The sequence below is a fragment of the Silurus aristotelis genome (genome assembly GCF_946808225.1).
Source record: "Silurus aristotelis genome assembly, chromosome: 28".
NCBI classification, from domain to species: Eukaryota; Metazoa; Chordata; class Actinopteri; order Siluriformes; family Siluridae; genus Silurus; species Silurus aristotelis.
Window position 1 is genome coordinate 10,681,287 of NC_139601.1, and position 12,346 is coordinate 10,693,632.

The 12,346-nt window shown below is 39.5% G+C and overlaps 2 protein-coding genes across 4 annotated transcripts in view; both read right to left on the reverse strand.

The window, feature by feature from the left end:
• The window catches only part of LOC310721987 (craniofacial development protein 2-like), a 112,829-nt gene that overhangs the window by 98,340 nt on the left and 2,143 nt on the right, over positions 1 to 12,346 (reverse strand). The window lies entirely within an intron of this gene.
• lactbl1b (lactamase, beta-like 1b) overlaps positions 1 to 12,346 on the reverse strand; it is a 97,202-nt gene that overhangs the window by 2,279 nt on the left and 82,577 nt on the right. For all 3 annotated transcript variants that reach the window (XM_083534164.1, XM_083534162.1, XM_083534163.1), the window contains 2 exons: positions 9,496 to 9,743; positions 2,052 to 2,157 (listed from right to left, as the gene is read on the reverse strand). In XM_083534164.1, coding sequence (XP_083390290.1) covers positions 2,052 to 2,157; positions 9,496 to 9,743 — 354 coding nt within the window. The remainder of the gene's footprint in view (positions 1 to 2,051; positions 2,158 to 9,495; positions 9,744 to 12,346) is intronic.

The following is a 12,346-nucleotide window of genomic DNA, read 5'->3' on the forward strand; positions in this document are numbered from 1 at the left end:
CCTCACACCCACATGTGATTTTTAGACATTACATTCCAGAATTTGTTCTCCTATGCAGCTCCAGTGAACAAAAATATTGTTTGTTATGGAATACAAAGACATTCTCTATAATTGTGTCCTTTCAAATTCGTGGCAACGGTTTGGAAAAGATCAACATACACTATATAGACAAATGTTTGTGAACATCCGAACATAAGATTTGTGTGTGTGTGCTATTTGAGTTTCCCCTTCAGGATCTTGTGCTGTATCAACAACGCTTTGTAAATGCCTCTGCATAACAATGCTCTGAACCACGTGTGTAATCTGTTTAATGGAACTGCGCAAAGTCACCGCTCACCGGACGTAGCGACATCAAGTGGCACTTGTTGCTGTCCCTCACTGAGCTTTTCAGTGATTTCTCCCTCGCTGATCTTATGGGGCTGCTCGGTGGGCGCAGCCCCAGCCAGGGGTTACACATTGTGAGATCCAGAGACACTCGCACTCCCCCCTGCTAGAAAACTCTAGGCAGTACTAAGTCAAAGCCCCAAAAAATGACAGATCTAAGGACGGATCTAAGTTGTTTCGTTAACCCTGATGCCCTTTCCGTTTCAGAGCACAGTGGTCTCCAAGCAATGCCTCCCTCAGCCTCCGCACGGGAACATAGCTGGCTGCCCCCCAGGGGGCATCTAGAACAACTTCAGGACACCGCTCAAGCTGCTCTAGGCACGTCAGAGGTCGGTCTCAAAGTGTGTGAATGCTGCTCTGGCTCCTCTAAAACTCCAGGGCATCCGCATACTAAATGATATAGATAATTTGTTGATATAAGGTCAATCAGAGCACTTGGTAATTCGGCATTGGGATGACATTCTCGCCCACATAAAAGAGCTAAGGTTAAGACTAAAATGCCAAGAAAAGTGTTCTTTCTCCAGTTCTTTCTCTTTCTTCAACCACAATGAGGGCACAGTTGTTTAGTGCTCAGATCGAGTCAACCCTCATGGCTGTCAAGAAAGTGAGAGAAGGCCAGTCACTCACTGTTAAGCAGTTTCAAAGACTGCTGAGTCTGATGGCAGCTGTGCCCAATGTGGTATTGCTTGTCCTCCTGCACATGAGACCCCTGCAGTGGTGGTTTAGAGGGGCAACCCACACTGCACAATCAAGCTGAGGCCCAAAAAGGTTGGCCAGCTGTTCATCTGCTATCTCCTCCTTTTATGAGTCCTCTGGTCTACCTGCTCCTTCGGGTTCAGAGCTCACTCGACACGGAGTGCCTTTTCCTCTGGGGTTTCTCTACAGGACATCTGCAACGCTGCAGGCTGGGCCACCCCTCTGACCTTTGTTAGGTCTTACAGCCTTGAACTTAGCGCCACTACTGGCCCCTCAGTCCTTTGACCTAGCTGTGCCCGTCCACACTATGGAAGGATTTTTCAGTCTGGCGGTGTTGTAGTTTTGTACCCAAAGTGTTGTTGACACAGCTTGAGTTCCCAAAGGGGAATGTCTCTTGGTTATGTATGTTACCCTGGTTCCCTGAGGGAACGAGATGCTGCATCCCTGCGAGTGCTTCCTTCACTCTCTGCTATAGCTGTCTCCAACGCACATGGTTTCATAGCTTTCTAGTCGCTACGTCACCCCGCTGGTGACATCACACGGTTTTATTGGACAGATTACACACATGGTTTTGAGTGTAGTCACGCAGAGGCATTGCCAAAGCATTGTTGACCCAAAGTCTCATTCCTCAACTGGGAACCAGGGTTACATATGTAACTTAGAGCTGATCTTATTCCACATTTAGGGCCCTTTTGCTGTTATAATAACCCCCAATCTTATTTTGCAGTGGCTAATTTTGCAGCAGTTGCAGAGCAGTTTTCACATATGGCTGGTAAAGTCAGGTGTCCAAATACTTTTATCCATATAGTGTATGTTTGCTATGGTCAGATTTTCCCAAACCTTTGACTCTATGGTGTATTGATTTTTCCCATTTTCTAACTCACAAAGTTAATCATATGTTATCCAAAGACAAAAAAATAAATATAAAATAGTGTTGTATTGTCATAAATGAAAAAAAAAAAAGGAAATACTTGGTCCCTGGATCTGCAACCAACACATCATCCTGTAGAAGATTGAGCGCAGCTTGAGTCTTGCCTTTCCACAGCAGGTTAGTGGACCGAAGTCTCCTTGGTAAGCCTGCATATCACATAAAATTATTTGAAAATTCATTTTGTTTATTAAGTGCAAGATTTGAATATATGTATAAATGCTCTATGGATTGGTTTTGGGTAAATCTGCTCAAGCCAATCATATTAAACCCCATTTTTATTATCATAAAAATCCTTTTATTATTTAGTTGGAAAATTAACTGGGGGATTTGTATGTTAGAATAGGATTACAAATTGCCATATATCATTTAAAACTAAAATAATATGTATAGTTTATATTTGGATAAATAATAATTTATGAAGCAAATGTATAAAATGTTTTATTTAATTTCATAGCATCTAAGGGCACTTAGACATCGATTAAAACTACCCAACCTGAATGTACTTCAAGATAGGAGTGAAAAAGAAGGTGGAATCAGGGTGTGGTGTTCAGGAATCAGTGTTGTGCAAAAAGATTGTTTGGAGCATGTTGGCTAAATGAGTCAGAAACTTGAAAACTCATATTCCTCACAAACAGGCTCAAAGAGTGACCCAGACAAATGTTGAGAAATTAAGCATTATTTAGTGTAAGTTTAGTCAGCATTAATTTCGGCATTATTAATCTCAGTAGTGGTAGTATAACAGTTATTTCATAAAGATACTTACCGTAGTAATGAATTTGAGAGAATGTATAACCCATAATAACATGATTAACGTGCAATAAGCATAAAAACATATATGGCAGAATATAACCTTCACTTTTGCACCAAGCATTATGTAAACTTAATTTATTTATATATATATATATATATATATATATATATATATATATATATATATATATATATATATATATATATATATATATATATATATATATATATATATATGTAAATATTTAGTAGAAGAGTATAAAAAACACAAAACTTTGAGGCGTAATACATAAAGGCACAAGAAAAATACGAGAGGCTTTTAAACTGGGTATCAGCAAAGAAAAAAATCACATAAGTATGTGAAAAGGATGAGGAGGAGATCAAGAGGTCAAGAAGGTATTTACTAATAATTTAATATTTTTTTATTATATCACAATTTGAGCTGCAAAAAAAGGAGTGCGAGCCACTCTACAGATGTGTCTGCTCAGAAACGGGCTCAGAGACGGGCTTAAGTTCATCAGTAGGATGGACAGAGCCAGCCACACAGGACACACGTACAAAATAAGTTAGCAGAATGTTGACACATGTCCTAATACAGAAGCCCTGTTGCAATGAGTGAGGTCTTAATAAATTCCTTTAAGGACCACATAAAATGACTTTTTTTGCTAACAGGTCTTTGTTGTAGTTTTTGCATGCAATGTCAAATGATTTAGGAACAAATCATTATTGCATCTGCCCTTGCATATTAGCAGTGCATCTCTTGGCATAGTGCTTCAACTACTGAGACCACAAGTATTCATTAAAATAAGATTTGGTGATGCAGGAAGCAAGGCACTGAGATGACCGATCACAAGCTAACAAGATGAGCTATAGGACAGAGACTGAAAGATCTGAGGGCTCAAGGCACAGAATTCCCAATCAGAAGCCATGAGTACATCACTTTATGCTGAAAACTTTGAATGCACGCACAGCTGCCTACAATGCCGGGCTGTAGACCGGAAACATGGATGAATACCAAGTGGCTTCTTACATGCTTGTGGATAATGGTCAGTAAAACCAAACGGAAATGTAGGGTCAAGATTGGGACCCCATTTGAACTGGAAGTTTCCAGAAACTTCCAGAAACTGAAACCCCTACCATAAACAATGATTGTCATTGATTTTCAGCACTCCTGCACTATAGAAAAGGATTTTGCACACGGTATAGTTTCTGTAAACATAGCTTTATAGAACACCAATTCCAAAAAGTTAGGAAAAAATTTTAATGTAAATAAAAAAAATGCAATGATTGCAAATCTTATAAAGGCATACATGTCTGCAAATTGTGGAACATTTTAAAAATAATGTTTCTCAACATCAGATTGTAAAGACTTTGTATATCTCTTGTATAAAAGACTTTGTATATCTCTTATACAGTACATAAATCATGAAAAAGGATAAAAAATTATTTTTTAATGAAAATCACTGCATGGACATAGAAACAGTGTTTGTGAATACTGTTTATGATCCACAAATGCAGGTTATCATGCAAAGATTAAGCCATATGTGAACATGATCTGAAAACACTACCATGTTCTTTGGGACATAACTCATTTAAAATCTACTGAGGTAAACATGGCTTTGTAATAAAAGAGTTTGAGTGCTGCCTACCTACAGTACCTGCAGTCTAGATCTTTCACCAATTGAAAATATTTCTAGAATAATGAAACAGAAAATATGATAAAGAAGACCCATGACTGAACATGACTGACAGAAACGTGGATAAAACCGAACAAATATCAAGCATTAAATAAAGCTAGTCCTGCTGGGTATAGTTACATACACCAGCCCTATCTAAATGGCAGAGGAGGTGGTGTTGCAGCTATTTATATTAATAATCTAAGCATCACATAAAAAACTAAACACAAATGTAACTGTCAGGAGTCCCCCGGCCACGCCCCCTTCGGCGGCTGTCAAACTTCGGCATTCCACAAAGCACCTCGCTCATTCTCCCGTACGTGCCCCGCCCACACGGAGCTGCTCGCAATAGGGCTTCATGGGGAACAGCTGGGGCTCGTTTCACTCGCGTTAATCCTCAGCTCCTATAAAAACCCCACATTCACCCACACTCCCTGTCCGTTATTGCATGTTCGTGTTGGTTCATGTCGGTGTGCTCGTACGTCCTGTTATCCCGCTACGTACGTCCTGTTATCCCGCTACGTACGTCCTGTTATCCCGCTACGTACGTCCTGTTATCCCGCTACGTACGTCCTGTTATCCCGCTACGTACGTCCTGTTATCCCGCTACGTACGTCCTGTTATCCCGCTACGTACGTCCTGTTATCCCGCTACGTACGTCCTGTTATCCCGCTACGTACGTCCTGTTATCCCGCTACGTACGTCCTGTTATCCCGCTACGTACGTCCTGTTATCCCGCTACGTACGTCCTGTTATCCCGCTACGTACGTCCTGTTTCGGACTCCTCACGCACTCCATGGCTGCGCTTCTCTTCCGAAGCTCCCCTCGGACTATATTCGCGGATTATCCCGAGTACTGTGAGTGCTTTTGTGTTGGCTCTGCCTTTTGTAAATAAAGCTTCTGTTTGCCGTTACTCCGGCTTCCGCCTCCGTACCTCGCCTAACAGAATAACGGACCTAAAAGAAAGAAAGGATGATCGGATTACCGCCGATGGTCCCGGCGTGACTCACACCTCGGGGAAAGGATTCGCTTTGCTGCGATGAAGCGGCCGCCAAGCTCCGCCTCCGGGAAAACCCGGAAATCCGCTGCCGTGTCACGCGGGTCATATTCGGCAGCGCCACGCCCCCATGTCAACGTCATGGATTTCCCAGCTCGCTTCTCCGGCAACAGAGCCGAATGGGGTGGATTTTTATGGAGCGTGGAGTCGAATCTGTCCAGCTTCCCGACGGAAAGAGCAAGGATCGCATTTCACATTTCTCTACTGATGGGGGAAACCCTCTTCCTCGCCAGAGAGTTGTGGGACGCGACTGGAGGGGAGTCCGGCTCATGCGCCCGGTTCCTCCAGCTTCTCCCCAGGGAACCCGGGATGATCACGGCTGATCTCCATCTCCTCTCCCCCGCTTCCGAGAGCGCCGTTCCGCACCAGAGTTTCCAGGAGGTCACCACGCTGCTCCAGGCCCTCCAGGACAGCTCCGCTCCACCGCAGGTCCTCCAAGGGATCTCCACCGTGCTCCAGGACATCCAGGATGGCTCCGTTCCACTCCAGGACCTCCAGGAGCTCTACATCCTGCTCCAGAACCTCCGGGATGGTTCAGCTCCGCTCCAGGTCTCCAAGGAGAGCTCAGCTCCGCTCCCAGGTCTCCAAGGAGAGCTCAGCTCCGCTCCCAGGTCTCCAAGGAGAGCTCAGCTCCGCTCCCAGGTCTCCAAGGAGAGCTCAGCTCCGCTCCCAGGTCTCCAAGGAGAGCTCAGCTCCGCTCCCAGGTCTCCAAGGAGAGCTCAGCTCCGCTCCCAGGTCTCCAAGGAGAGCTCAGCTCCGCTCCCAGGTCTCCGGGAGAGCTCCTCTCTGCTCCCGAGTAATTACCTTATCTCTTTAAAAAATCTGCCTCAGTCATAGTATAAGTACCTAGCCACATTAACGTGTTAAGTGTACATTCATGTCAACTACTGCAGCAAGTTTTATTAATAACCTTCAGGAGTTGTCAACATAGATTTCTGTCTGACCCCACAGAGCTTGACTGGGCCATTGAATGCCTGAAAAAAAATTTGCACAGTGGTATAATGATCATACATGCACCCTAAAACAGACCACTCAAAAATTTTAACGTAAACGGCATCAAACCAAATTGACAGTATTTTAAATAGTATGGAAGAAGAACCTTCGGAGTTATAAAAAAGCTCTTAATGCTGCTAGATCAGCATATTACTCTAACCTCATAGAAAATAACAAGCTGTGTTGGGCAGTAACGCGTTACTGGTAATGCGTTACTTTTTACATTAACTAATACTGTAACGCGTTACTTTTGTGTAGACTACAGCCTAACCTGCTTACAGCAGCGTCGCATTGTAGGATTGGTGGATAAACCACTGTAAACAGGAAGAAGACGCACTGTAGGATTGGTGGATTACCCTCTGTAAACACGAAGAAGACGCATTGTAGGATTGGTGGATGAACCACTGTAAACACGAAGAAGACGCGCTGTGGGCGTGTCTCTGTTTATTCAGGTCTGTGCGGCAGTAATGGTGAGTCGAGGCGAGAGCAAGACGAGTTTCTCAAATTGGAAATATGCTCATTATTTCACTTTAGTTAAGTATAAAGACAAAAACTTTTAAGTCAAATGTAAGCTGTGTCTTTCTGGTTCAAAGCTCGTATCTACTGCGATAAACAGCAACTCCAATCTGTTGAAGCTCCTCCAGGAACTCCATGCCTAAAGGAGCTAGAAGCTAGAAGCTAACCCGGTGTTCTGTTCTACGTTGTTGATAGTTTTCCTACTTCAGCTGTGAAAGGAACATTTTTAAGAGCTCAACACAACAGCAGAAGCCACTTTAGTTTTTGATTCTGAATATATTATTCAGCTTGTTTTGTTATTTATTTCAGAAATCCTTGTGATATATTCAGTTTGTGCATTTCATAAAAATGGTGTTTAAAAATTACTTTGTGTTCAAGTCAGTTTTGTGTTTGTAGACCATAACGCATAAAAGGGCATTAATGAAAACATTATAGAAGGTTCTTTAAAAAAGTAACTAAAAAGTTACTTTTAACAGTAACGCATTACTTTTTGGTGTAAGAAAATAACAAAGTAACTAAGTTACTTTTTGAATGAAGTAACGAGTAACTGTAACTAGTTACTATTTTTTTGTAACTAGCACAACACTTACAACAAGCATATTCCTGGATTTATATTTATATTTAATACTGTAGCGAAATCTATAGGGAATAAAAGCACTGCACTGACATACAAACCTTCAATAGGTAGTAAGGATTTCATAAACTTTTTTAATAATAGAATTTAAAACATCAGGCAAAAAATCCAGGCGATTAATATAAACTTATACTATTTTATAAATTACACTGTAGATAGCACTATAATAATAACAATCAATTACAAAGTTTTACTCCTATTTAAGAGTATGACTTAATTTCGTTTATTTCCTTATGAAAACCATCAACTTGTATACGTGATCTCTTGCCTAGAAGTTTCTTTAAACAGATACTTCCAAAAGTAATTCAACCTGTTCTAAAAATAATAAACTCTTTCATTAGCACTGGTTATGTACCTAAATCTTTTAAACTGGCAGTTATCAACCTTGTCAGCTGTCCAAGATTCTAGAAAAGGTTGTAGCACAGAAATTATGCTCACGCCTACATAGGAATAACATTTTTTAATGTGTATCCTTCAGGATAACAGTGCGGGTTAAAGTGTTAAATGACCTGCTATGGGCCTCTTATCAGGGTTTTGTCTCCTTACTTGTTTTGTTCGACCTTAGTGCAGCTTTTGACACAATTGATCATAATATCCTCCTTGCTAGTCTAGAAAATGTTGTTGGAATAAAGGGAACAGCTCTCTCCTGGCTTAGGTCTTATATGACTGATCGCTATCAGTTTGTTGACGTAAATGGTGAGTTCTACACACTCTCTGAGGTAAAGTTTGATGTTCCGCAAGGGTTTGTCTTAGGCCCACTGCTTATCTCTTTATATATGCTACCTCTGGGTGTAATTATACATAAACATGGTATTAGCTTCCATTGCTAGCCTACGTCTGTGGTGCATGATAACCAGGAAATTACACATCAAAGGTAGGTTAAAAGAAACAAAAAATTACAAGATATAGGTTGGTGGGTTGAAAAAGCCTTGAAATGACAAACAGGTTGATGGGCTAAAAATGGCATTCAATTATAAGACTTGATCATGTCATGACTTGATCATATTGATCATGTCATGACTTGATCATATTGATCATGTCACCAAATAGATTAGTTTGAAAAAGTAGAAAGTACAAATATTTGTGTAAAAATTTAATGTGTAAAAATAAAAAGTTGTAAGAAAAATAAATAGTGAAGTAAAGTACTGATACCAGGAAAATGTACTTAAATACAGTAACAAAGTATTTGTGCTTCATTACTTCCCATCTCTGGACTGACTTGGTGATATCACTAGAACCTCCAAACAATAATTAAAATTAGATTTTCCATTGCCAGGACAATAGAGCAAAGGAATTTTAAAAAACCAAACACAACCAGTGAAGAGATACAACATAAATATAAAAAAATAAATAAAACCCCCAATAGCCCTAGAGTTAAATGTCCTTATGAAAACATTGAGTGACTTGCTAAATGCAGGGCATTAGTTCACACAAGGGATTATCTAACTAGGTTAATGCATGCTAGGAAATCCTGAAGTGCTTTACAAATATTTCTTGTAATATTATAAGAAAAGCACACTGACCAAACAGAAGGTAAATAAGAGTTTACAAGCATTACAAGCTACTAAGTAGTAAACTTCATACTGTTGTTAAAATTTTGGACATTTCGAACATGTTTACAGAAAAGGTAAAGAGGAATAGCTGTTGTATGGTTGCGGAAACAAGTGTTATATACTGCCCTTTGGTAGAAACGGTGAAATAGCTTTATTGAGTAATATAATAGGAGAATAGGTTATACTGCTAAATTCACATTTAGAGAAGTGTTGGATTAGAATAGATCATAAAGAAAGAAAGAAAGAAAGAAAGAAAGAAAGAAAGAAAGAAAGAAAGATTCAAATGTGGCATGAAATTAACTTACCAGAGAGATGACTGGCCATTCTACGCAGGGTGACTGAGGATGAGCGAATTGGTACTTCACTACTATCCAGAAAGATCAGACCATCTGTTACATATTTCAGCTCGGAATTTTTTCTCTTCCCCAGTGGGTTTTTGATGGTGAAGTTCTCCACATACTTCTCCAGTGGGTCATCTAATGATCCCACTTTACCATCCTCCCATAGCCGGTAGAGCATCAGAGTGGGGAAGATCTTGGATATGCTAGCAATCCTACAAACAGCAAAGAACAACAATTACCCTAGTCAAAAGCACACATATGAAGGTTTTGTTGAACAATGTGTCTAACATCTTTGACAGTCAGTCTCAAAAGGTACAACTAGGACTTTATTCGGCTTCTGAGTTTGTCCCTCAAGAAAAGAAGTGGTATAAAACTTTAGAAGTCGTCCAGTAAACTGTTGCGTGGCTAAGCTCTTAACTGACCAAGTTCTGCTGTTCAAATACCTCCTGTTATAAATAAATACACAAGTAAATAAATAAATAAATAAATAAATAGTTACTTGAGCACCACACTGCACCAGAAACTACAGTATAAACATGATTAACACAGACTACAATCCCTAACACAACAACAAAAAAAATGTGAAACAGGAATTAGGAAACAATCCATATGTTTAATTTGGTTGTCTTACAAACATGTGTGCACCAGCAGGATACATCATGAGCAGAAGAACAGATTCTTCATTCTGCTTTTGGCTAGTGAAATCTGTTTGGCATCAGTGTGGCTCAGTCGCAATGGGTATGTTGAGTATTTATTTTGTATAGTCATTGCTAGCTTTAAGAAACACAGTATGACATAATGACATGAATAAAATGTTTAAATATGTTCAAATGCAAAGCATGATGTAGACCATTTGACACATACTGAGAGGGCACCTGTGTGCCTTTTTTTTACAAAAAAGCTAGTAAGTGAATTGTAGTTATTTTTAAACATAGAAATAATTTTTAAAGGATCTTTCCTAGATTTTGTATGTTGCCAAATTCAGCTATTTGTCTTATGTGAATAATGTTGTGGTATTGCATTTGTCCAGCATCTGTGTTGTCAGATATTACTTGGTGATTTGGGATTTTCTCTTGTGTTGTGTTAGTTGTTATGCCCTCTCAAAAATGGTAAAAAAAAAAAAATGCACACAACGTTAATCGTGTGTTAATAAAATTAGTGCCGTTAAAATCTTTTCCGTTAACGTTATTAACATGTTAACGCAAATTCATTTTAACAGCACAAATTTTATTATATATTTTTATTAATAAATAAATAAATAAATAAATAAATAAACAAATAAATAGGTGAAATTTAAACCTTCAATGCCACACACATTTATTCACAACATCCTTTCTTTACTCAGATAAAAAAAAAATAAACTTGACTAAAAATTATTTTTGATCACTAAACATTTGTTTTACTGATGCAGAAAGTCTCAAATCAAACACTGAAATCTGCCATGATGCAGACATCCAGCAACACGCTGATGCTTTTTGTGGCTTTTTCCTCATAACACATAACTAATATCGTACAGATAAGAACAATACATCATTCAAATCTATAAAGGGCCTACTTTATTTGAATACACTTATAATAACAACAAAATGCTGTGCTTTTGTAAAATAAAGAAAACATATTGGGTGTGTTCTCTGTCATCTCTCTTCACAGAGACATAAATATAACAACCAGAATCTCAGTAAATACTTGCCTCATAGACATAATTGATATATGTATAAAAAAACTTGAAATGTCTAGGTTTAAATAAACCAATTCACATCGATAACAAATATTCTCTGTTTATGTAATTTGTATGAAAGTTTCTCTGGCATCATCTAATTAATCGTCCATGTGGAAACATAGCAAGAGTTCCGTCTGGTGTCCTGATGATTTACGTAATTTAAAACACCATGATTACTTCAAATCTTTAGTTTTTATGCTCTATGTTGAGTATGGTTTCACTAATAATAAACATACATTTGCAAAAGGCATCCATATTTTTCCATGCCCATGTTAATAAAAGTATTAATTTACGGTTCATTTAGAACAGATAAAAATGCTTTGCTATGTTTCCATACAGACGGTTTGAATTGCCGGATGAATACATTGGTGGAATTTGGTCCTTGATTTGAGACTTTTACTATACTAATATCATACTATAGTATTTATAAGTATTACTAATAAAACTCTTTATTAGTGGTGCTTAAAAAGCATCACTATTACTTCTTCTTCTTCTTTCGGCTGCTCCCATTAGGGGTCGCCACAGCGGATCATCTGTCTCGATACCACCCTGTCCTCTACATCTGCCTCTTTTACACCAACTACCTGCATGTCTTCCCTCACCACATCCATGAACCTCCTCCTTGGCCTTCCTCTTTTCATCCTACCTGGTGGCTCCATCCTCATCATTCTTCTACCAATATAATTCATGTCCCTCCTCTGCACATGTCCAAACCATCTCAATCTCGCCTCCCTCACCTTGTCACCAAAACATCCTACATGCGCTGTCCCTCTAATAAACTCATTTCTAGTCTTATCCATCCTCGTCACTCCCAATGAAAACCTCAACATCTTCAGCTTTGCTACCTCCAGCTCCACCTCCTTTCTTTTACTTAATGCCACTGTCTCTAATCCATACAACATCGCAGGTCTCACCACAGACCTATAAACTTTCCCTTTCATTTTTGCAGATACCCTACTATCACAAATCACTCCTGTCACTCTTCTCCACCCTGCCTGCACTCTTTTCTTCACTTCTCTAACACACTCTCCATTACTTTGCACTGTTGACCCCAGGTACCTGAATTCCTCCACCTTCTCCAGCTCTTCTCCCTGC